The 25853-nt window shown below is 39.4% G+C and overlaps 2 protein-coding genes and 2 non-coding genes across 6 annotated transcripts; 3 read left to right on the top strand and 1 right to left on the bottom strand.

Moving 5' to 3' along the window:
• The first annotated feature begins 2124 nt into the window (after positions 1-2124).
• LOC120715856 (casein kinase II subunit alpha) lies at positions 2125-15155 on the top strand. Its single transcript, XM_040003091.1, has 13 exons — positions 2125-2257; positions 7906-8200; positions 8292-8403; positions 8484-8585; positions 9489-9539; positions 9818-9877; positions 10138-10221; positions 10442-10552; positions 10897-10998; positions 11381-11481; positions 12092-12240; positions 12349-12438; positions 14795-15155. The coding sequence occupies exons 2-13, from the start codon at positions 8100-8102 to the stop codon at positions 14911-14913; spliced, it is 1182 nt and encodes a 393-aa protein (XP_039859025.1). The 5' UTR covers positions 2125-2257; positions 7906-8099; the 3' UTR covers positions 14914-15155.
• On the top strand, positions 9596-9732 carry LOC120716036. Its single transcript, XR_005691793.1, has one exon. It is a non-coding gene; the product is annotated as a small nucleolar RNA SNORA57 (small nucleolar RNA).
• Positions 15156-15623: 468 nt separating the features above from the next.
• Positions 15624-24282, bottom strand: slc2a10 (solute carrier family 2 member 10). Of its 3 annotated transcripts, none has more exons than XM_040003088.1 (6): positions 24057-24282; positions 22679-22834; positions 20618-21886; positions 20345-20467; positions 18136-18271; positions 15624-18055 (listed from the first exon to the last, which is right to left on the bottom strand). In XM_040003088.1, the coding sequence occupies exons 2-6, from the start codon at positions 22719-22721 to the stop codon at positions 17959-17961; spliced, it is 1668 nt and encodes a 555-aa protein (XP_039859022.1). In that variant the 5' UTR covers positions 22722-22834; positions 24057-24282; the 3' UTR covers positions 15624-17958. The 3 variants fall into 3 exon arrangements, with proteins under 3 accessions (XP_039859022.1, XP_039859023.1, XP_039859024.1); XM_040003089.1 differs by having other exon boundaries at positions 22679-22837; XM_040003090.1 differs by lacking the exon at positions 24057-24282 and adding an exon at positions 23832-24002.
• Positions 19883-19986, top strand: LOC120716035. The gene has a single exon (XR_005691792.1). It is a non-coding gene; the product is annotated as a U6 spliceosomal RNA (small nuclear RNA).
• Positions 24283-25853: the final 1571 nt, after the last annotated feature.

Raw genomic sequence — 25853 nt, forward strand, 5'->3', positions numbered from 1 at the left:
TAACTAGACATGAAGAATGAGCTTGGACCCAATAAATACAATTGTTCGCTGCTTGGAGCCTCCTGAATCTCGGAGATGGATGGGAGGAAGAATATACCTTGGAAAACTTTTGAACCAATTTCAACATCCACAGCAATTGTTTGGAGGATATCCTCAATCAGTTTCCCCAAAGAGCACAATGAATAGTCTCACTGACAGAAACCTACTGCCCCTAACAACCTCCATGACCTGCACGCTGTGCGCCATCAGAAATGAATATGTCATCTTCTACTCCAACTACCTCTCAGAGAACAAAGCAAAAATAGGCTCCTGCTGTTTTAAACATCTCACTTATCTGATAAGCAGGGTATTTGGGAATATAAACAAGTTACATTAACCAAATGTTCCTGTTAAATGTTTTTGTACTATTTTTGATTAAAATTGCTGATGTGCGATATGATGACTGAATCCTATTTCTATTTTAGAATATTAAGAAGCTATTAAAGATCCTGACCATAAGGAAGTTTCAGAAATGCTAGATTGTATAATATAAAAGGGAGATTATATGAAAGTAAAGAACATGATTTTTTGAATTGAAAAATTTGAAAGTAAGTGCTTTTGACATGCTAAGACCGTGCAAGAGACAGAAGGATGCCATGCAAAAAACAAAACAAAGTGTGCTGAGAGGGGATGCACAAGGTGAACCAGATTATATAGCTAAATACTGGATGAAAAGATGGCTTCCAGCTCAAGCACTTTGTCAGGAGATGATTTTTCCAACACAACAATGAAACTGAATACAACCATTTTAATGCACAAGGAACTGCAACAGAACCTCTCCTCCACCTCCAAACATGTATACACAGATTTGTAATAGTTTGTTGTGATCCAATACTAAGGTTTGAAAGATCAAAAATTAAGACAAACAAAAAAAAATATTAATGCTAGTTTGCGCACTTTGAGGTCTTTATTTTTAATAAAGTCGATCTAAAATGTTTTTAAAACATACAAAACAGACTAAATTCTCAGCACTCCAACTTCAAAATAATAGTTATTATTTATAATATAATATAATATTAGAATATTTAACATTTTAAAGGCACATATTTTAAATATATATTTGAAGATACTTATTTTTTTCAGTAAGAGATAAGAGAGCAAAAATTCTGTTTGCTTTAAAAATGTAAAATTTCGTGGTTAAAAACCATATGTGCATAAATTATTATTCAAAACACAATTATTTGAAAGTCATTTTAGCCTAATTTATGAAATCATTGCAAAGACTGCAATAAACCAGTGAGCTCCAAAAAGAAGCCAACACTGTGTAAGAATCCTGATGCACAGCTGTGTGGTATACAGTATATTATGTTTCCACTACTCCTTAGGTGGCTTGCTGAAAGGAGACAGGCTGAAGAACAGCATGCATGTTTCTTAATGTTGGGGCGCCCCCTTTTAGACACAGCTAGCATAGTTTTGAAGTTTCCTCAAGGACCTCAAAGCATACCATATTATCCCAACAGGCTCTCTTCCGGCTCCATGCATTTACAGTCATGTGAAAAATAAGTTTTCACAGCACTCTGTGCAGTTTTGTGAATAACTAAGTGCACACCACGATTCAGCTGCTTGTAGAAACACCTTTGATATTTAAGTATTCATTAGAAACAAGCCTCAGATAATTGGACCAAAGAAATTGACACACCTTTCAGCCAAGAAAACAATAAAAATATGCTTCTGTAAATTCATTTTAGTTTAATGTTTCTTCTTCTTCTTCTTCTCGTATTTTCAGTTTTTATCTGTCACACTAACACCCAATACGCAAGCTTGAGCCTGAGGAGAGATACTGACGATGGGATATTTTGTGGAACACACTGACTCTTGGCTTGTTTCTTTAAGCCAAGAGGCAGCAAGCATTCCTTGTGAAATACAGGACAGTTAGAAAATATAAGGACAGTAACGTCTTTCAGTCGTGTTTTCTTTGTGTACAAAAAATATACTACCTTGGTTTAAAAATACAATCCAGAATATCTTAATAATTGTTTAACGAGTCTCCAGTACTACAGTCTATGGTTTTGCAACTTTCTACAAGTTTGTCCCTCGAGTGCCCCCGTAGAAAATGTCTGGGACGTAGGATGTAGGTGGTGGTCAGCCATATTGTCTCTGATACAGCAGAAATCATACACTGGCACGGGCGCACCGGTGAAGGAGGGAGGCGAGGACTCTTAGTTTGCAGAAGCCCTCATTATTTGGAAGCATTTCGGTCCTAGAACTGATCAAGGGGGTAAATACCAGCCAATTTTTGTGTTCACTGTTGATTTAGCAAAAACAGCTTTTCTGTTGGAATTGGCGAGTTCTAATGTTAGCCATGATAAGGTTAGCAGGCTATTAGACAGGGCCTGCCCAGAGCCCATAAGTTAACGAAACCTCAATACACAGAAAGCAGTACCGGTCTTGGATTTAACGAACTAGATCAAGTGCTTGAACTATCGATAAACACAATATCCACCGCATTACATTTGACTTACCGAATGTCGAATTCAAACGAGTACTCAAATTATCTAACTGAAAGATAACATGACTCTAGTCCACGTTACCGTTATATCTAGTGTTGCGGTTTTCGGTGAAAGGTGGTATGCGAGTCTTGTGCAAAAGGTTAATTCAATTTGGCAATACTTAAATGTGCTAGAGGACTACTTAACTCCTCCATCTAGCTAAAGTTAGCGGGATTTCTATTGAACCCATGAGTTTATCCGGTGTTCCACCGGTTCATCTGAAAAAAGGTCCCCGGTGCATGATTCTTCGTTGATTATAAGTGAGGGACGATTCATTTCTTAAAGTTAAGTTAAATTTAGGAATATATGCGGAAAGGTACATTCGGGATGTTTTTGTATTTACCCTATGTGGAAGACTGTGTCAATCACGTGTGAAAGAGAGAGCTAACGGTTTTTTTAATCCCCAATGGTGAGCAACCTATCAGTCAAAACGAAGGGTCATAAGCTGAAGTGATAACATCCAGTTGGCGTTATATACATTGTGTTGCTTTTACTTGTTTGCCTGACATGCGTAAGACCTTGAGTGACATCCCATTATTATTATTATTATTATTATTATTATTATTATGGTTTCAACTCTAATGGAAAAGGTTTTCACAAGTTTAGGACTGTTTATGAAAATTTGTGACCATTGTTCCAGAAGTGCATTTGTGAGGTCAGACACTGATGTTGGACATGAAGTGCTGGTAAAGTTTGAGGCCAATCAAGTTCTTCTACACCAACTTAACTCATCCATGTCTTTATGGACTGTGTGCACTAGTGTGCAGTCATGTTGGAACAGGAATAGGCCATCTCCAAACTGTTCCCATAAAGTTGGGAGCATGAAATTTTAAAAAGTCTTTTTATACTAAAGTGTTAAGAGTTCCTTTCACTGGAACTAATGGACTCATGAAAAACAACCCCACATCATAATTCCCCTCCAACGAATTGCACATTCGGCACAGTGCAGTACAATTCTGGCAACCACCAACCCTAGACTTGTCCATTGGATTGCCAAACAGGGAAGTGTGATTTGTCACTCCATGTCCAGTGGCGCTTAATGCTTTACAGCGCTGTCTCCAATAATTTACATTGTGCTTGGTGATGTAAAGCTTGGGTGAAGCTGTTTGACCATAGAAACCCATCCCATGAAGTAGGGGTGGGCGGTATAAATGGTATACGGTAGAAACGATATGAATTTGGCCAATTGTAGAGATTTTGACTACACCGCTCTACCGCGATAGCGCATGTTGATGGTGTCATCAAGCTGCACCTGTTTTGGTCGAAAGCATTGCAGCGGCTGCAAGCAATATTATCTGCAAATTACAAAAGTCACTACTGTTTAGTTTTCTGTCTTCGTTTATGTTGGAAGTGATAGCAGAGCCCCCCCCCCCAGAAACCTCCCTGTCAGAATATGCTATAGCATGTTTATGTGGAAACTAGCGAGTAGGGGTGGGTGGTATAAACGGTATACGGTAGAAACAATAGAAATTTGGCCAACGGTAGAGATTTTTACTATACCACTCTACTACAATAGCGCATGTTGATGGTGTCATCAAGCCGCACCTTTCGCACACCGTCGAAAGCATTGCAGCGGCTGCATACAACATCTGCAAATTATGCCGGGCGACAGTAATAGCAAAGAGACGAAGTAGGGCTGTTCGATATAACGATATATATCGGATGACGATATAAAAACGTCTATTGTTTCATTTTAGCTATTGTTTGTTTCGTGGTGTCGCAAAATAAACTCTTTACGGCAATATTTTTTCATTGTTTTGATGGTCACTGTAGTGGTTATATTAATTTCTTAAAATTCTCTCTTTCTCTTATATTTAATATAACCACACTACGGACGGACAAGCGCCTGTTTTTATGCGTTGTGGTTAGCAACAACGACAGTAAAACTATCGCGTGTCCGCTTGTTTATGTTCCACATAAACCTTTCACAATAAAGCCCAAAATCCTGTTGAGACTTTTCAAAATAAACTGAATCACGTGAAAGAGCAGATTATTTACGGATGAGAATTAAAAAAGAGCCGCCAGGTGCTAAAAAATAAACCTTAGACTCAAACGTTAGAACAGGCTTTTCCCCGCAGCACGCCGTGTAATAAATACTCGCAAAGAAAACGGCGGCCGTTACAACTTATGTCTAAAAATGTATCGTTTCATGCATCTGTTAAAACACTCGACACATGACGTGCAGCTGGAAACACTCCCGCAAGACGAGCTGCCCAAGATTCACAGAATTTACAGAAAATTTTACATTTTTGTGATTTATATCGTTATCTGGACGATAGAATTCTTATATCGGGATATGAGATTTTGGTCATATCGCACAGCCCTAAGACGAAGCACTTTTGGAATATGGGGAAAGACAAAAACTGCACTTCCTCCACTTCCATACCTTTGATTCATTAATGCTGAATTCTCTGGCAGCTGCTCTATTCCCATGTTGTTGCAGTATATTAATGACTAACCTCGTATTGTGGATGGATTTTCTCAGTTGTTCTCCTGACTGAAGTTTGGTCCGTTTACAACATCCTGCCATGCGATTGCATTTGTTACCTAACCTATCAGAAACCCTCACGTTAACTTTTATCGAGTGGAAAAAAGTTAGTGTTCATCTTTAAGCTTCACTGTGCTAATGTTATGCTAACATAGATGTTTTGCTAGCGATCACGTAGGAGATCATTATATACCAGCTAGTCCAACTTCAGTAACCCTACAAACGTCACTTCTGTTTAGTTTTCTGTCTTCAGTTATGTTGGAAGTGATAGCAGAGCTGTACATTTTAATTTTTTCAGAAATCTCTCAGTCATAACATGGCATATCGTGTTTAGTTGGTAACTAGTGAGCTAACTTCCTGCTAACTTCTAACTTTAAATTTAATAAATTCTGTTTTCATGGATGCCTGGATGTTAAACTTAATTGTTACACCTGGTAAAGCAGCAACGCTGATCATTTTATTAAAGATGAAAGAATTTAGACAGTTTTTAACTCTCAGTGATGCCGCAGTGTTCGCTTTGACTTTGGGACCTGAAGTGGACGGCGTTTTGGACCCAGATTAGTGCGCAGGGCTCCTGACTACGGCAGCCGTAATGCTCCGGCAATCCATCAAGCGGTGCGCCTTCATAGCTTACCAAAGTCATACTAAACATTTTTTGACAGATATCTGCGCGCTGTGTACCACATAATATCGGTTCGAGGTCAGTAAGCACAACCAGAAGTCATACATAAGGCACACTGTCGATTTTTGAGAAAATTAAAGGATGATAAGTGTGCCTTATAGTGTGTAAAATACGTTATACAGAAGAAAAGAATATATCGCTATATAACGATACACAAAATTCGCGGTTCGGTTCGATACTTTGGTGTCACGGTTTTGGTATTTTTTTTCGATACAAAAAAATGTTCATGCCTTTTTTTAATTTGTCATTTATTAAAATTATAAATATATATTTTAACTCTAAAGTACAGTTTTTAAATTTAATGTTGCTGAAACAACAAAGTAATAAAATAAAAAAATCTATCTGATCGAGAAATCACTCATCTTTGGAAAAGAGAGTTTATCACAGAGAAATGGCTCTTTCCAAAAATAAAAGCTATACTATCCGCTTCTTCTGGGCTATATTCTCAGCAGCATATTAAACATATCAGGTCCCCATAAGGAGAATCATGTGCTAACTTGGTGCATGGTGCAACTTCAGTGGTGTGGAACTGGTTTGGCTTTCGTCCGTCAGATACACACCAAAGCGCGTGCAACCGGACCGTCGTTATTACTGATCCGATCCAAAAATCTGTCAAAAAATGTTTTAGTACGACTTTGATAAGCTATGATATGCTATATATAAGCCGCACCGCTTGATGGATTGTCAGAACATTACGGCTACCGTAGTCAGGAGCCTCGTGGAGTGATACGTACTGTGGTTCAACATAATGTTACCGTATTGTGTGTGTATAACCTCTTTAAGTTTTGTGGATATTATACATGGTTATGCTCAGGATATGTTGGCCAATTTCCACTGTAAATGCCTTTTGGTTAAACTGTCAGCAAGGAATTTTCATTTGCACTGTTAAATTTTTATATAACTTTAATGCACATAAAAACAGCTGCGTGTTTAAGTGAAAATACATTGATGGATTTTTTTCTTTTTTGCACTAATGAAGTTGTGGAGTTGTAAAGTATTTTGTCTTGCGTCAATTATACTGTCAGTTATATTGTTATCGCAAATTTTCAAATATATATTGTGATAAATATTTTTGGCCATATTGCCCTGCCCTATTTGGGATTAATAGCCCTTTTCACCTAGTACCTATTCGACTGACTCTACTGGGTTTCTGTCATTTTCCATTGCAATTGGGTACTACCTAATGTGTGTTGGGCCGTTTATAGCAACACAGTCGAAAGTCCCATTGCGTCACTTGTGTTCAACACAAACACAGCACAACAGCAAGATTCGTTGGGTGTCTCTGTTGTTTTTTGGAGGACGCTTCAAAGTGCAGTTTTATGTCTTGGTATCACATGCATGACATATATTTATAATTGGGACATTAGGCCTGCTCAATAAATTGAAAATTTATTGTCATCGCGATATCAGCCTGTGCGATGGGCCCATCGCAAAAGACGGCGTAAACTGCGATAATTGGGTACCTTAAAATGTTTACACACGTGCTTTAAAGAATTTACCAATCAAAGAAACCCCTTTATACATTTGACCAGTCCAATAGAACCCTTCACAGCATTAACCAATCAAATGGATTAGAGGCCCACCTCCTACGTAGGTGGGGAGCGAACAGCGCTGCAGCAACGAGTCAAAGTTGTAATGGCTGAGAGCGAGACGCATGATGAAAGCGCTACTGACTTATGAACTCGTGGCTAAAAAAAAAAATAGTACCTCGCTTATTTGGAGGTACTTTGGATTTAATAAACACGACCTTTACCAAACACAGGTACTCTGCAAAACTTGCCGGACACTCGTGGCAACCACCAGAGGAAACACAACTAATCTCCACCATCATCTTCAATACAACCACAGAGAACTGTTTGAAGAGTTCTAGAAAGACAGGGCTAGCCAAACAAAGGTTGCTAATGTTAAGACAAAGAGCGCAGCAGTCCAACAGCCGTCTCTGTATCAGAGTTTTTCAAGTGGAACTCCTTATGAGAAAACGTCGAAGCGGTACAAAAAAATAACAGAGGCCATTACACATTTTTTGGCTAAAGACATGATGCCTATAAATACAGTTAGCAGGGAGGGCTTCACCAGTTCGCCATTCCACAAATGTACGAAACATGCCGCAAGACCGTCATGTTTGAACTAAGCCAAGCTGAAAACTACGCAAGCACTACAGACCTATGGTCATCATTAATTTTCTGTTCCAATCATTTTTTTGTCAGCTTTCCCACCTTGCCCCTGGTGGCCCCTCCCCCCATCCTCAGGCAAAACCCCCCCCAACCCATTCCCTTGTGGGATCTACCCCCTCACCCCTACCTCCCTCCCCCACCCCCTCTTCCTCCCCCCCAGCCTCCATCCCTCTGGCTGTCATCCGCTGCAGTAAGATTTCCCCATCATATCCGCCAAGCTGTCGGACATGTCAGGACCCGTGCCAAGCCGGGCCCGAGTGTACACAGAGGTCAACACTCACCGGCCAAGGGAGTACTGGGACTATGAGTCCCATGTGGTTGAATGGGGGTAAATATTTTGACTTCTAGACAAATTTACACATGCTAGTTGAGAAATGTTCGTAACTGATATTTGGTTGCAAAATTACTGTATTTTACAGAAACCAGGATGATTTTCAGTTAGTGCGGAAGTTAGGACGTGGCAAGTACAGTGAAGTCTTTGAGGCAATCAACATCACCAATAACGAGAAGGTTGTGGTGAAGATACTCAAGGTAAAGCTGTACAAAGGCTTACTTTTATATCTCATAAAGTCATTATGCATCCTAACTCTTTTTCTTCGTTTATCCTTTAGCCTGTAAAGAAAAAGAAAATAAAGCGTGAAATTAAGATTCTGGAGAACCTGCGTGGAGGTCCTAACATAATCTCTCTAATTGATATAGTGAAAGACCCTGTAGTAAGTATCATAGTTATTAATGAAGAACATTTAAGGTCTTCTTCACAAGTACAGCAGAAATTATATTCTATTTGCGTTTTCTTTTTTCTGATTACATAATGTGTTATTCAGAAAAAAGATGCATTAAATATTGGGATGGTGTCATTGTACCAATAGCACATTGAACCTACCACTTGTGCCAGCTTATTGGTTACACTTGGGAAATTTGTGTCTGTAAGTACTTAAATAACCACGGCTAGATAGATACATGTAAGCAGTTTTATAGTAATAAAATGTAGTGAGGGCTCTGTCCAAGCAGTGGAACAACACATTGTGTCTGAGCCATCATGGTCATTCAAGATTAAAACAAATACAGATTAAGGTTTCTGATTTAGAATTTTAGAAGTCAAGAGCAGAAATACCCTGTTTATGAAATATCTACCCTATTGTAACATGTGGTTTCTGAGTACCTATTTTATTTATTTTTGGACAAACCTTCTGCGACCAGTTAAAAAAAAAAAAAGTGTCCAAAAAGCAGAGGGTAGAAATCTCCAGAACTCATCTCCCTGGGTGAGAGTGGACACTATCTTTCATGGTTATTTCTACTTAAATAGAAACTGATTTTAATAGAGCATCAAAGATTTAATAGTGAAAGTTGGTAGCTCTGATTCACACTGTGATTAGCATTATTTGTGGATATGGTTGTGCAGCCTATGGTGAGAGAGACCACAGTTTGATTAGACTTTTGATGTTTTATATTAAAACAAAATTTAAGGCTCACAATGTGGCTGTCTGCTTGGCTTGTACAGAGATAGATTTAGTGCTTTTTCTTCGTGTATTCTTCTTCTTCTTCTTCTTAAATTGTTTGGATTTTGTATGAAACTGCAAACGAAAAATAAAATACATGAAATGTCTCTCTTGCAGTCCCGAACACCTGCCTTAGTCTTTGAACATGTTAACAACACAGACTTCAAGGTAGGAACACACTATGATTTTTATTCCGTCGTGCATTTTATTGTAATATATTTCACCCTCCTTTCTTGGCATACTCGTTGTTTTACCATACACGTGTGTGTATGTGATGGAGGAATAGGATAGTCCAGTGCTATGTCTTCGGTGCCAGAAAGTCAACAGTCTTCTGGTTCTATCCTCAATCACTGGCACAGTGCTCCTTCTGTGTGACACATGGGTGCTGTCATTTAGCTGTAGGACTTTACCATTAAAAGGCTAATGATTTTATTTTTGGTATTCAGCAACTATACCAGACCCTGACGGACTATGATATTCGATTCTACATGTATGAGATCCTCAAGGTGAGTCCTCCAGCTCACTCTATGATGTGTCAAACTCAGAACGTTGTGATACATGTTTAGATGAAGACCTTTCACAAGACACTAATTCCCTGGAAAATGTTCTTTGACTGTGTTTTTCTTTGTCTTTTTATACTTGAATTCATTTTGTTATCAGCATTTTCCTGAAGGGAGAATCAACTAATTATCTCTAGCTCTTTTGGAAATCTTGGGAAGAAAAACTTAAACAGTATTTAACAAAGTCCCTTTGGTATTGTTTGTAGGCTCTGGATTACTGCCATAGCATGGGAATAATGCATAGAGATGTGAAGCCACATAATGTGATGATAGATCATGAGCACCGTAAGGTGGGTGAGAGATAATGTTGCTTCTGCAATGTAACAACATGATAAAGTTCATTGTCATTGCTGTTGTGCTTTTCTGTTTGCCTCTCTGTGTGGATTCCTATTCTTCACAGTCCCTCTACTGCATTCACAGGTTGAAGCACAATATTTTAATTTCCACTTACTTTACTTGTACTTAGTACGTACCCTGGTTCTGAGTGCTAATCGCTTAATTTCTTTGTAGCTGCGTCTTATTGACTGGGGTCTGGCTGAGTTTTACCATCCAGGACAGGAGTACAATGTCAGAGTTGCATCTCGCTACTTTAAAGGACCCGAACTTTTGGTGGACTATCAGGTATGGCAGTGAGGTAGTAGCGTGTGCTTTAGCGTTTTTCTGGAGTGCAGTTGGAGGTCTTTGTACTGTGGATACTGAATTTTGAGTCTTTGTCAGTCACTGAATAACCCTGAATGAACCTGTTGTGTCCAAAATTACAGTCTTGTTCCTTTTGCTAGGCTGTATTTTAAGTCAAATCAGTTTAGTTTTATTTATATAGTGCCAAATCATATCAAGTCACCTCAAGGTGCTTTATATTGTAAGGTAAATAAATAGACTTTGTAACAGATTTCAGCGAGTAGTGTTTCAGTCATCTTCTCTCATCTTTCCTCATCATTGGTTCTTCCACTGCATTCTGTATTCAGATGTATGACTACAGCCTCGATATGTGGAGCTTGGGCTGTATGCTGGCATCCATGATCTTCAGAAAGGAACCTTTCTTTCATGGTCATGACAATTATGACCAGGTGAATAAATCTAAGCTATTATTGTGTTTCCCTTTTTACTTTCTTTAAAATTGTTTTTTGCCGTTTGTCTGTACTTGTTAATTTTAAAGATGATGAGTTTTGTAACGCACAAAGTATACACAGAATATTTATTTTGGCTGTTGATGTTTTCTGTCCTTCAAACTAGTCAACTACTGTAGTTTCTTTTTCTTTTTTCTTTTTTTTAAACGACTATTAAATTAATTCCCAGCAGGATTTATAGATATTACCGTGAGCTTTGTTTAATAGGGTTTTGATCTAAGTGTCTAGATGTTTTCTGTAAACAGCTGGGAAATAGATTTTATTATAGTGCATGTGTGTGTGATTGATGATTTCTAAATGACTGTTGCATCTTCTCCTGCAGTTGGTGAGAATAGCCAAGGTGCTGGGGACAGAAGACCTCTACGACTACATAGACAAATACAACATTGAGCTGGAACCTCGCTTCAATGACATTCTTGGCAGGTACTAGGTTCAGCTGAATTATTGTTAGCAAATACACGTGCGGGGGGGGGGGGTCATTCTGTCAGGTAAATCTAAGATGGGTCAAATTGGAATTTCTTCATGGTTTGTGATATTCCAGTCAGAAACAAACACAACCAAACTCCACAAAGACTGAACTCATTTAAATATCCACAAGAGAACAGAGCAATACAAAGAATCAATGTGAATAAAATTGTATTTATATTGCACATTTTAAGTTAAATATCACAGTTCAAAAGAAGAGTTTTAGCTGCTGGGTGGCTGATGATCCACTGAGTATATCTTCTCCACTCCCATCTTATTACTCATTCATGTGTGTATACCCATTTTGGTGGCCACAAAACGTTACAGAAATTTGTAATGGGATAATCTAAAGCATGGGTGTCAAACTCTGGCCCGCGGGCCATTTTTCAGCAAAACTTGTTTGAGTCAATAAGAAAAAATTGATTCTTATATTTTTTTCCAATAAATATTAATGTTAGCCCGCGACTTTGTTCCAGTTTTGAATTTTGGCCCACTGTGTTCTAAAGTGTTTACTGTTTTGTAAACGAATACAAACACAAGGCACTAATCCCCCCCCGCCCCAAAATAGGCATTCTCGTAAGCGGTGGGAGCGATTTGTCCATAGTGAGAACCAGCACCTGGTCAGCCCCGAGGCTCTGGATTTCCTAGACAAACTGCTGCGCTACGACCACCAGGCCAGACTCACTGCCCGCGAGGCCATGGATCACCCATACTTCTGTAAGCCCTCACCATCACCTCTGTGTCTATCTATAGTTATTTTTTTTTCTGCTAACAATAAAATGAAGGTTGTCATGACAAGAAGTAATTTATTTATTGTTTCTACAGTCCCTATTGGGAAAGATCAGTCTCGTGTGACCGGATCAGCCAACCTACCCAGTGGGAACCCTGCTGTTAGCACAGCAAACATGATAACTGGTGAGAACGCGCACTTATACTGATAGTATACTGGCCTACAATTTAAATCCCCATGCCTTTTAATCCATCCAAGTTTCTCTTTAAAAAAACAAAACTTATGGGTTTGTGCATCCTTGTGCTTTAGGTTTACATTTTCCTCAACCAATATGGCAGAGTTATTATGCATTAGCTTCATTAAGATGCATGTCAAAAATCTGGATGTCCTACAGTACAACAGTTTACTGTCATGTAATGGGGCGATCGTGGCTCAAAGAGTTGGCAGTTCGTCTTGTAACTGGAAGGTTGCCGGTTCGAGCCCCGGCTCGGACAGTCTCGGTCTCAGTCGTTGTGTCCTTAGGCGAGACACTTCACCTGCCGCCTACTGGTGATGGCCAGAGGGGCCGATGGCGCGATATGGCAGCCTCACTTCTGTCAGTCTGCCTGTGGCTACAACTGTAGCTGCCTCCACCAGTGTGTGAATGAATAGTGGAATTGAAAAGCGCTTTGAGGGCCCGAAAAGCGTTATATAAATGCAATCCATTATTATTATTATTATTAAAAAGGGAGGTGTGTACCTGGGACGACCATATTAAGGATATCCACTGTTGTCCTAAAGTAAAAATTTACTTCAGATTCGTAATATTACTTCCTGGTTTACCTTTAGTCACACACAGTGTGATTGCATTAAATTATGGATTTATTTCTTCTTGTACAGAACCAGTAGTTCAAATCCTTGGAATTGATAAAGCTGCCTGCTTTGCTAACTGGTTTCACTTGCAGTTGGGCAGTTTGTGTGCTGGAGGAGGAAACTAGTAGTGCAGTCTACAGCATAGATATGGGCATCACTTTTATTTCTATTGCACAAAAAGGATCAGAGTGCAGTGGTAAATTTTAAATTGTTTCCAGGAAAGAAACGACTACATTATCCCATTAACACAACTGTGACTCTTTGTAAGCAGCTGCACACGCAGCATGCTAGCCACAGCTAGTCAAGAACCCAAAGCTGAGTGAATGCTGACCCCAGCCCAGCAGCCAGACCCTGAACTTCAGCAAAGTGATGAGCAGTCAGGCTGCAGCTTCTGTATCATATGTCTAAAGTAGAATTACTGTGGGCTGGGTTTTAATCTTTGCTTTGTGCTGTTGGCTTTATGTTCACACATAAATACTAAGAGAAATATCATCTCTGTCTTATTAGGATAGGGATTTGTGTTGCTGTGTGGGACTGTAACCCATAGGTTTATATTATTAAAAGGTAATTATGAGATAATACATTTCATGTTATTTTACAGACAAAAACCCTTTCTCCTGGGAGTAATAACTGTACTGCAGAACTGTTCTGTGTAATGTGTAATACATTACTTTTTTAAAATAATGACCCCAAAGCTGATACCTCCAACATGCAACACATTTGGCCACACAGCATGCAGTTAATTTGCACAAATGTCTTTGGCTATGTCCACACTGCAGGCGAAAGCGCATCAAATCCGACTTTTTTGACCCCATGCGACTCATATCCAATCATGGTGTGACAGTGTGAACGGCACAAATCCGATATTTTCAAATCCGACCTGGGTCACTCTCGTATGTGGTACTGAATCCGATACATATCCGATGTTTTAGAAAGCGACTGTTGTTTGAACGGTCATGTCGCATTAAATCCGTCTTTTACGTCACTGACACAAGACAGACGCCAAATATCAGCGCCGGGGAAGACGTTGTGAACGCTTCCTGGTCATCCAGTGTAGATGTCAGTGAAACTGTTGGGAAGACAACGTTGGAGAAACGTGAACATTTTATTTATATTGTATAATCTGCAGATTCTGACAGAAATCTGCAGCTATCCTTTGAAGCACCGCTCCTCTAAAACAGCAATAAGGATCATTAGGCCATATGTAAATAACAAAATAACTTTATAACTTAAAGCAAAATTGGGAAACGTAAAGTCCGAAACAAGTCTTCATATTAAGAGCCATCAGTCAAACATACTGTTTGCTCTGGGTCTAAACAGAGCGCGTTGTGTGTGACGTCTTCTTTTGTGCGTGCGGGCCGCTTTGAGCGTTCACACTAGAGCGCGTTTGCTGTTGCATTTTATTTGTAGTGTGAACAAGCAGACAAAAATCGGATTTGATCAAAAAATCGGAATTGAGCTTTAAGACCTGCAGTGTGAACGTAGCCTTTGATATGCAATGCGATGGTGGTGGCTCTTCAAGCGGGTCAATGAGCACCCAATCAGAATCGATAATGGAATTGGTTAATTCTTATCAATTCCCATGCGAATTTTAAACTGTTGAAAAATTTCTGTCAGCTCTGAGGTAGAAATGCTAATAGTCAGAGTGCTCGACTGTCCTGATGGTCTCGTCTGGCTTCTCTCTCTCAGGTATCTCTGCCTTGCCAGCCTCTACTGCCCTGGGGCCTCTCACTGGCTCACCTGTCCTATCTGCTGCCACCAATGCCCTGAGCACCCCGGTGCCCGCTGCTGCTGGCGCCCCACAGTGACACCCTCACCCAGATTCACACTAAAAACACCCCCACCCCTCCCTGTGTTATCAATCTCCCACTTTCACCACCACCCAGTCAGGATGGGGGAGGGGTGTCTTAGCAGTTCTCTGCCAGCCGTCACCATATCCAACTTAACTCGGTGTGACTACGCTTCAGCAGCTGGAGGCAGCAGTTATCTTACAAAAAAGAGCTGTTTTCCCTCCTGTGAATGAGAGTGTTAACATGACATATGAAATGAATGTTGTTTATCTGGTATTTTTTTCATTTTGCCCCCCAAGTATGTTTTGGGTGGTGAGACTAAGCAATGGTCATTCCTCCCCACTGTGTGTTTTAGTTTGGCGAGAGAAGGCACTGGTCAATAAGAATATCAGCAGAAGGTAAAAGGAGATGCTGGCTGTCAGGACCAAGAGGAGAGATAGATAGATATATATATATATATATATATATATATATAGTTTACTACTGAGCAGCGTCAAACACACAACCTAATGAGAACACTCATCTGACCTCCCCAGGAGAGTTGAAACACCCTCCAGATCACAGTATTTTGGTGCTGTTCTGTACCCCAGGTGTATGTAAACACAATGACACTTCAACACTTTCTCTGCCCGAGTAGCTTTGTCTTGCCTTTCTTACCAAACAAGATCACTCGACTTCTTTTGCTATGTGACTCCCTGTCACGTCATCCTCCTTTGTTTTGTTTTTTATTTTCTCTAATCCAAAACATTGTGGACTGCTGGATAAAAGTTCTCTACCATCAAGGTGTCTGTTCGACTCAAGTGTTGTTGTGCGATCTTTTAAGAAGCCAGGTAAGGGTCATTCAGGTTCTCAAAGAAATGGTTTCTCTAAATGTGCTGCTTTCCAGTTCCTTGAAATACTTCAAGTGGCTTTTCTTGAATTACTTCAAGATCTAACCAAAGTTTACTCAAGTTGTTTGGAAGAAGAGGCTGACCAATTGCTTTTTTTTTCCTTCCCCTCCAGTGGGAAGCTAGTAGGAGTTGCTCACAGAGTGGACAGTGTGATATGTGTAGTGAATGAAATGAAAACATAGGACATTGTCATTTGCTGGTAGGGCTGTCACAATACCAACAAAATGAAGTACAGTGATGTATTTTTTCTTTTTCTTTTTTTGGAACACCTTTGTGCTTTAAAGCCACATGCGAGGATTTGTATTTGTGTAATCACGTCACAATCAGAGGAGGAACATTGTTGGCCTTCTATGTTCCTCTGCTGAACTTTTTATGGAACTGAAGAACAAGATGAGGGGCTGTCATCAACTCTCTTCACGTGCCTCTCCACAAATGAAACGGAATTGAGACGCAAGTGCAACCAGAAATGAAAGCAAAATGGGATAGACTCCCATTTATTTGAAAAGGAGTGTGCTAAAATGAGGGAAATGCACCCCTTAAAATCCAGAGTAAGTAAAGTAAATTAAGATTAATGTTGCATTGCGTAGGGCAGGTATAATCCTTTCACTGAGACAGCCCTACCTGCTGGTGACTGTTAGAGAAAAGTTCACCTCTCATGTATAGTGAGTGACATTTTTGAAGAGTCACGCAGTTTGTTGGCTTTCACCAACACGTTGAGGGAAGCAGTGGAGTATAATAGCATTTGAAGGATGGTTTCCCGTAATGTTTTAGTGCCAGAGTTTGAAAGTGCAAGTTTTAGATCCTGCTGTACATACGCCTTTTTTCCATTTCAAAACCTGAAAATGCAAATAAATCAAAACATGTATACATTGACCCGACAATGGAGCAGTTTAAATCCCTACATCACTGTATATATTTTTCTGTCCTTATGTAGAAGACTAGTATTTGAAAATATTTGTGTAAATAAACATGTGTTTTATTTATCAGGTGAATCTGTCTGATTCATGTCTGTCATGATTACACAGACTTGGGCTGCCACAAATGCTCTAAATTAAGAGTTTAAGAAAGATGCACTGATGCTAAATGAACACTGAAAATATAAATATGGAAAAGAAATATTTGTGTATCCCAAAGTGCAACTTCAGTTTTGAAAGGTGTTGCCATCTCGAGTTCAGTGTGTACAACTCTGTCCTACAGCAACAATGACTAGTATGCCGTTTCTACTAGTGGTTAAAATCTACTACCTCTCTGTGCAAAAACAAATCTTTGTGTCCAGTTGAAGTGGATGCTTTTCTTCAGATGTTGCACAATATCAAGAATTTGAAGCCTGTTCACATGGATGGAACACAGTTGTTCTTCCTGCCATTAATTTTCCTTTTTCCATTCAAAAAGTCTACCATAAAGATGGGTCCACTTATAGGCCCAGTTGTGATAGAATATAACCCCCCCCCCCCCCCCACACACACACACACTTCTGTTGTAGATGGTGGGAAAACAGTTATTTTGGTGTAGTATGAAAGATTTATTCAGTAGGACAAGCTGTAAAATCTATGAAAACAAAAGCCCAAAAAAATTTGCCGTCCTCCACATTTTCCGAAGACTTAATATGTTAAAGTTGATATTTTGAGGTAAACAAGCAAACCTTTTGTTTGACAGTCACCTCTCATCCCCACTATCCCCTGCATCTGGATAATGTAGTGGTAAGACTAGACACCTTTGGAGTGAGAGTCGCAAGTTCGTTTTCCCGGTATCCAGCAAGGGTCCTGGCTAGACCCCCCCCCCCCCCCCCCCCCCCCCCCCCCTTCAAATGCTAAAGCCAAGTCCTGGAATGGCGCGGCTATGTCTACAGCCTGTCTGCAGCTTGGACACAAGCATTTCACTACATGTTGTACTCTGTATGAATGTGTATGTGACAAAGGTTGTTTGTTTGTTCTAAAGCAAGAGCTGGAAAGATGTTGACCTGTTAAGTTCTCTTAACAAAGAAATCCAATAAGAAAAAAACAAGCTCATGTCACCCAGTTAAACTCAAAGACATGTTACAAAGTCCTATATCATTCATGTTCAACCCTCATGAACTTAGGCACACGCTAACTGTCGATTTTTATTTTGACTAAAGATTTCAGGTCAGCTGTTTGAGGTGATGTCTTCCTAAACAGTTCATTATCTTTTTGGTTCACCCCGATGTGCAAACCTGACAGTGCACTCTCTGGTATTGTGGGGAGGTATTTCTGCTGCTGATGAAGCCACAGCACTCCAGATGGTGGTAAAACCTGCAAAACAACAGTGGAGGCCTCACATTGCATCACTTGGGACTCTGTATTTGATCAGGTGAATAGACTGGAGATCATACCTGTTTAAACGCAGCTCCTTGTCTATTTCCTCCAGAGTCTTCCCTTTTGTCTCTGGTAGCATGAAGTAGAAGAACACTGCAGCTGCCACAGCAGTCAGCCCATACACAAGAAACATCCCTGACAGTCCAATCATATCTGCAGAATTAAAACACATTTCTTTTTGCTACCATGTTCAAAAAATATTTACACTGTGGGTCTTGATACGTTTTTAAAGATCCCCTCTCGTACTAAAGCAATTATTTAAAAAGAACAATCTTTTATTTTAAAAATCCTAAATGTTCAATAACTATTTTGACATACACAGGCTGCCATTACTTTGTGTGCTGGGTTCTAGGTCAATGACATACAATTAGGGCCATACGTTTTGAATAATGAAAATAAATAAAGAAAAACAAATTTGCTTCTGTAAATCACAACAGTGGATTTTAAATCAAACAAGTAATCTTAACTGTTAAACTTTGAGCTTTTAAAAAAATTCTGCATTTATAGATTTTGCATTTTTTGGTTATTCATTATCAAAAAAATATTAAACTATTTCGTGCAACGCATTTAACTTCAAACTGGAGAGCTTTTATTTTGGTATACTATTAACTTCATGTAAATTATCCTTCTGCACAGGAGATCCAGCTCATTACATTTCATGCTGAACTTTTAGGGTCAAGGTTGGGTTCATTTAAAAGTCAACATTGTAGCTATCTTACTTTAAAAAAAGGAGAAACAAAAAGTATAATTCTCCATATTTCACACTTTCAGACTTGTTTCCATTCAGTTATAAACAAGTCACTCTGAATTTTCACATAATTAACAGTTAACAAGCTTTCAAGCAGCTTTCAACTTTTATATGCCAGCATGACACCAATCACAAATTCCCATCTCAAGAAGCACAAATAATTGTAGTATTTGAGTATTATCCACAGCCAGAAGCAAAGCTGATAAAAACTGGAGGTGGGAATGAGAGAGTAACTTGCTTTACAATACTACCCATGATAACAGTGGTATCTTGATGCATGCTCAATCATCCAGGTAAGTAAATCCCAAAAAGGTTGATTCTATTCATCTGGACGTAGCGTTTTGTGGGAGAAACGTTTCGTCACTCATCCAAGTGACTTCTTCAGTCTTCTGACTGCAGGTTTTGCCATTCTTATAAACAGTACCTTTGCACAATGACTGAAACCAGCACTACTAATGAACAATGGGCTGTGAGGTCAGTTCCTTGATCATTAATGATGTAAGAACATCACATCAAGAAGGCCCTGAGTAAACGTGGTTATCCTTGCTGGACATTTGTTAAACCTGGGAAGGCACCTAAAGAAAGCTCCAACCGATCCAGGAAAGAAGGACAACCACTGCCTCCTGTGTCAGGAGTATTGGAACAGTTGAGATGCATTTTTTCTAAACACTGCGTCTCTGTGGCTTTTAAGCTAAGGACCATGGTCTTAGACTTCGAGATGCTAATTCTCATCCCAAGCCACTTCACATACAAGTTATAAACAGAACTGTTAACAAAGGACAGCCCTGGCAGAGTCCAACTCCCACCAGTAATGAGTCTGACTTAGCAAGTCGAGCCATTTGTCAGGGTGGGATCACCACTGGTAGCTTAATGTTAGCAGTTAATGTTAGCGTGTTGCTTTTTCAGGCATTTAATGTGTTTGCAACAGTGGATCCTTGTCTTTTTGTACATTATATATGAGGTCATATGTATATTCACCACATAATACAATGTAATTACACTTTATTGTATCCAGTACTTTTATTTTAGGGTACGCACTAAATTGGATACGATACAGAGAAGTTTAGCATTGCCCTTGCGCAAGGATGACACGCAAATTCGTGAAGCGTTCCACATTTTTGTGGGTGGCTGTAGCGCAGGAGGTAGAGCCAATCATCTACTGATTGGAAGGCTGGTGGTTCAATCCCTGGCCCTACTCTGCAAATATCCTTGTGCAAGATACTAACCCCGAGTTGCTCACTGATGCATCAATCCAGAGGGTGGGTGAATGTGGCATGTAGTTTAGAGCGCTTTGACTGAGCAGTCCATTTATCATGCATCATGAAATCAATAGATGTAATGAACTTTTTTTTTGGAAGCATTTTATTATTATAATTATTATGATTTTTTTTTTTATTCATTTATTTTTTTCTGGTAAACTAAAGGTAAACATCTAGCTACTTTAAAACCTATAGTGCTATTGAAACTCCAAAACTCACCAATAACATTCAAAAAGGTGAAGGTGACCAGCAGATTTGCAGCCCAGTTGAAGCAGTTGGTGAATGCGAATGCTCTTCCTTTAACAGCAGCTGGAAATATTTCACTCAGGAGGAGCCATGTCACTGATCCAAAAAACAAACAAAAAACAAACAAACGTTATGATAACCCACAGGTAAAAATTGTAATGGAGGTAAAGCTATGCTTGACAAATACACAGAAATTATTTAAGCTTTAAATCTATAAAGTAAATAATATTGAGTAAATTTACACACTTGGTCCAAATCCAACAGAGTATGCACTGACAGTACCCATCATACACAGGAGGATGATCCAGTTGATCACTTTGCCGTGGACTTTAGTAAAGGTTTCTGGAGTGGGTTCCAAAGAAATGTGGCCGATTTTATTGAACACTACATCCTTATCTTGTGTGGTGTTTTTAAAAAGAAAGTGGTTTCCAGCCAGAGATGTATCAAAAACAGAGTAATTGCCAACAGGTGCGTGATGTGCCCGTGTTTCGTTAATGTCAATGTTTTGAGAATTACAAGGTCTCATAGCGGTCACCTGCGAATGTCCACTGAAGAGTCCGATGGTTATTAGGCACAGAGCCATGACAGAGCAGCCTCCGATGAGCAGAGGCCTTCTGCCCACTCTGTCTGAAAACGCCATGGATATCAGAGTAGCAATCACTTTGACCAACCCCAACCCAACTGATGCCAACACTGCTGAGGAGTCACTCTGAAATCCCACTGTGTGGAAGATGGTGGAGGCATAAAACAGTACGTTTGGCTGGCCTGTGAACTGCTGAAAGAGAACTAATCCCAGCCCGATGACAGTCCGAGTCCTCATATTGTCCTGGCGCTTGAACAGGTAGAAAGTGCTGTGTTGAACCTTCTTATTTCTCTTGCTAGACTGCACTTTTGAGTCATCTGCTTCTTGGGCTTCAGTGCTGTCAGTTTGAAAGCACTGACTCTGGTTGAAAGAATCCTTACTACTGGAAGGAAGGAAGCAGATGGACATGAGCTGTACCAGTGTTGGTACCACAGCTAGACCAAACATCCACTTCCACCCTCTTTTATAGCCAGACAGGATATAGTTAATGGCATAAGCTGACAGGATGCCCACAGTAATCCCAGCCTCATACAGTGTTACCAGGAAACCTCTGCGGTCTGGACTTACTACCTCAGACACAAAGAGGCAGCAGGACATGGAGGATACAGACATGGCAAAGCCTATTGTGATCCTTCCTATGACCAGTGCTAAGAATGAGTTGATGAGCAGAACCAGGCTGGCTGTCAGGATCATGACATTGCTGATGAGGATGGAGTTCCTGGAGCCATGACGGTCAATTAAGCAGCCGCCAATGATCGAGGCCAGCAAGGCTCCTATCAGCAAGGAGCTGACCAGCGCCTCCTGCTGAATGCATGACAGCCTGAAATCAACCTTGAGCTGCAGTAAAGCACCCGATATGATGCCCAGCTCATAACCAAAGACAAGTCCGCCCAGAGTAGACACCACACTGGCCAATGGCGTGATAGGACAACCTGTGAGGAAAGAAAAATTAAGATGGTTAATTTTTAAAGTATAAAAGAAAATGTATTGCCTCCCAAATAATCTCAGTTGTAAGGAATTACACAGAAGAAAACTACTGAACGGTTATAAGATTTGAATCCATTCATTTTATGTTATTTGTGGTAAACTGAATTGGAAACATTCTTTTTCTTTGTGTTTGTTGGGTTAGCGTCTAGAAATAAAGATAGAACTTGAAACAGCTTGGTTTGATGCATACTTAGATGATGTTATTTGGACAAAACCTTAAATCCTTCAGATGTCAGGAGTTAGTTTACAATTTACTAAACTCCTGACATCATCAGCAAGTGGTACTACAACTTCATCTTGCTGATCACGTTAGAACAACAGGTGCATTTTAGCTTTAGAAAGTACCCTAATAAATGAGCCACATTGGTCACTGTGATCAACCTGTGGTTCTCTGATGTTCAGAATCTATTGATTGAAATGCAAATGAGGCAGAAAAAGATGAAGGTGTAAGCTGCTGGAGTTCAGTCTTCCCTTGATAGTCATTTAATTTTCACCTTTGCACCTTTGAGTAATTAAAGATGTTGTGCTGTTCAATAACCATGTTCTGAATGTAGATTCAGGGCTTCAGTGTGAAATGTGAGCTATCAGCAGCTAGAACAATCAAGCAAGCATTTGCACTGGCGGATCACATTAGTCAACACTAATGCATTTCACACAATATTTACACCAATTTACTTTATGTCACAGTAAAAATCAGCATTTGATTGTGGTAAACTGATTTACATAAAACTACTTACTCATTGCTTCTGTCTTGTTATTTGCACATTTAAGCCAGACCATGCAGCTCTAAATCCATCTTTCAGAAGACATTCACTGTAGAGTATATGGGAAACAATAAAAAGATCATCTCCATTTCGTGTACTGTCCTCCTGCTCTGGCACCAACAGGAAGCCCTGCTGACAGAAAATCAAAGGAAGCCCATCAGAGCCTGTCGCAGCACCGCTGCCATGACAACGCTCTTGTTGATTACAATGATTTCATTAGGGAGTCCATGCAAAGAAGGTATAAAAAGAATGAAATAAAACATGTCTGTGTAGAAAGCAGTTAGCTCGTCAAAGTATAATTCTGCTAGACATCCTGTCACCTGACAGTGACAAGGCAGTGGAGAATTTGATGTGTCGCTCTGAAATATCAAGAGGGAGAGGAACACCACTACTGCAGTTAAAAAGCACTTGTGTCTCTGATGACTCTGGAAGACATTAATTATCACTGACAAGCTTCAGTATTCATTAGCTGGAACACTGAACTGTCACCGAAACATCCAGACTTTCCTGACTGGTGGATGAGTCATTCAACAGTTCATTCACTGATCAATAACTTGGACAGTGCTCATAACTAACATACAAAAGACAACGATTCAACTTAACGCTTTAACTGAAACTTTGACGTATGTTGGCAGAGTCGTCTGTCTTTTTGTGCTAGTGTCAGTCCAGGGTGTATAAGAGCCTTCTATGAGAATAACCTAACTAGTTTAACAGAGTAACTTTTCATCACTTTTCTTAAAACAATTAATTTTTTTGACAAACTTTTTTGTGTAAAAGGTGGATTAATTTAATCTTTCAATTTATTAAATATTTAAATATTTAAAATCTGCAAGTAGAATGATTTCATAAGTTACTTTACAAAATTTGCTGTGCTTTTTCGATAGTAAGGCAGTAAATACGGTATACAACTATTATATTTGTTTCCGACTATTATTGCAAAAATAATGATAATAATAATAATGATGATAATAATAGCAATCCACCTGGAATTAAATACGATGTTTAGAAATCTGTAGCACGGCTGGGGTTCACACTTAAAACCATGACAGTAAAAAGTAAAATATTTCCTTATAAAACACTTCAATAACATTTTTACTTATAGTTACGTAAATGCCACCATATTTACGTAAAATTCAAAATTCCGTAAAAATTCCTCTTCACAACTCTCTTGCAGCCTGTTTTAACGCTCCAGCTTCTTCTGTTGTGGAGAAATGTAGCTCCATTATTCATCCCTCCCACTGTATTTCAGCAAGCACAGTGGGAACGCACGCACACACACACACACACACACACACAGGGCAATCCGCTGTGAATTTATATATTTTTGGGTAGGACAGAGAAATGGACTCACCTCTGGCAGCAGGAAACAATACACAAAAATGCTCCTGGAAAACCTCTGGCCCTCCAGGAAGTTGGGGCTACGTGGCAGCAGTGTCGAATTGCAAAGAAGAATTTCTTGGCCAAGTTTTGACGCCAGAGGTCGTCATCTATGGAAGTTCCCCGGGAAGGTAATCCAGGCAGAGGATCTGCAAGCACCGCCCACAGCCGGCCAGAGCAGAGAGGAGGACCAGTCCGCTCGCTTTGTCTCACTCACACACACACACACACACACACACACACACACACACACACACACACACACACACACACACACACACACACACACACACACACACATTAATGACGGAAAAAAACCCAAACCCCGTTATGAAATCATTTAACGTGTCTGTGAAAGTGACGTGCTGAGTTATAGTTAACTATTTATTTTATAAGTAGCATAAAGAGCTGAAGAGTTAAAAAAAATACTCGTACTGCATTTTGCGCTTATTATTAACTGTGATATAATTACTGGTGATGATAGTGATATGTCAGTGCAGTAAACATAATATAATATCACATAATCTGCAGTGCTGACACTGGAGGTTTCTAGAATAATTAAAGCTGTAGAATATATTCTTACATTTAAAAAAGAGATATGTAAGAAATCTATATACTGTATACACTGTAGGCTTGCCTTAATTAATTACACTATATTGTAGCTGAACAGAAATACTGTTTAACAACCTCTGTTTGTGTGTGCCTGCTATTTGTTCTGGTTTGGTAAACTGGAAATGGTGAAATTCTGCTCTTACTTCATATAATCGATTTAATTTTCAATGAAAATGTTGCGCTGATGGTACCTTAGAAATATGTGTTTAATATGGAATTCATACTGGTATCTGTATCTGAAGTTCAATAGCAGGACCACACCCCACAAATCCCCCTTCCAGTGGTATGTCTATCAACGCCGACTTCCTGCCACACAAAAGTTTATCATTGTTTTCATGCCCCTCTCCTCCTCTCCTCCTATTTGCCATCCCCTTTTAAATTTATCAAGATCTGGCAGGCCAGGAAGGTGCCATTTGTCTTCAACCTGCCAATGGATTATTCTTTTGGACAGAATGTACTATGGAATTATTTTTTTAAATGGTTTTGTAGGAGTCTTCCAAAGTATATATGAAGAAGACAATTTGATCTCAAATTTCTAGAAATGAGCTTCACCACCCTCCATGTTGAAACTACTGTGGGCAGCTATTTTTTTGTCTAAACAAATTTTAAAACCTGTAGTCACAGTGATATTAAAAACAATGACATAAAACTACCAGATATGTTTTTAAAAAAAGCTTTTTTTTCCTTTGAAAATTCTATCAATGTCTTTTCTTTTTCATAATCCTCTCAGAAATGTAGATTCGGGGATCTTTGAGTTACTTAAAGAAAAAGAAAAGAAAAGAAAACTGATATAATAAAGCCACAGGATTTACAAATTCTACTTTATCCTTAATTTGCTGAACAGTTTTTCATCCTGACCCCATCTTGTATTTTGTCAGTAATGGCAAATAACTCGGAGTGGTTATCAGGTGCCAGGAGTAAAGCTGTTAAATAAAATCATCCTCACCAAACATGATTGCGACAAAGCAATAAAAACAAAAAAACCAACACCCGCTCAGAACTGGGATTGAAGGGTTTAGGTAAGCAGCAGAATGGCCGACGGCTGTCTTCAATTTGAAAATGCTGATATGGATGTAACAGGTTGTATCAATGCAAACTACACTTAAAATTTTAATACTATTATTACTGCTGGGTCTTTACATTATAAATAAAGTGCCTT

The sequence above is a fragment of the Simochromis diagramma genome, unplaced genomic scaffold, assembly GCF_900408965.1.
Source record: "Simochromis diagramma unplaced genomic scaffold, fSimDia1.1 OVJJ01000646.1, whole genome shotgun sequence".
NCBI lineage: Eukaryota > Metazoa > Chordata > Actinopteri > Cichliformes > Cichlidae > Simochromis > Simochromis diagramma.

What these genes read in the sequence shown, in the direction of transcription:
- LOC120715856 (XM_040003091.1), top strand. Translation starts at nt 8,100, where the DNA reads ATGTCAGGACCCGTGCCAAGCCGGGCCCGAGTGTACACAGAGGTCAAC. An exon ending in TTAACAACACAGACTTCAAG is followed by an intron (nt 9,540 to 9,817) that starts GTAGGAACACAC and finishes TTTGGTATTCAG; the next exon opens with CAACTATACCAGACCCTGAC. An exon ending in CATGGATCACCCATACTTCT is followed by an intron (nt 12,241 to 12,348) that starts GTAAGCCCTCAC and finishes TTGTTTCTACAG; the next exon opens with TCCCTATTGGGAAAGATCAG.
- slc2a10 (XM_040003088.1), bottom strand. Translation starts at nt 22,721, where the DNA reads ATGGTCTGGCTTAAATGTGCAAATAACAAGACAGAAGCAATGA. An exon ending in CTCTGTTGGATTTGGACCAA is followed by an intron (nt 20,468 to 20,617) that starts GTGTGTAAATTT and finishes TTTTTGGATCAG; the next exon opens with TGACATGGCTCCTCCTGAGT. An exon ending in CACCTTTTTGAATGTTATTG is followed by an intron (nt 18,272 to 20,344) that starts GTGAGTTTTGGA and finishes TTAATTCTGCAG; the next exon opens with ATATGATTGGACTGTCAGGG.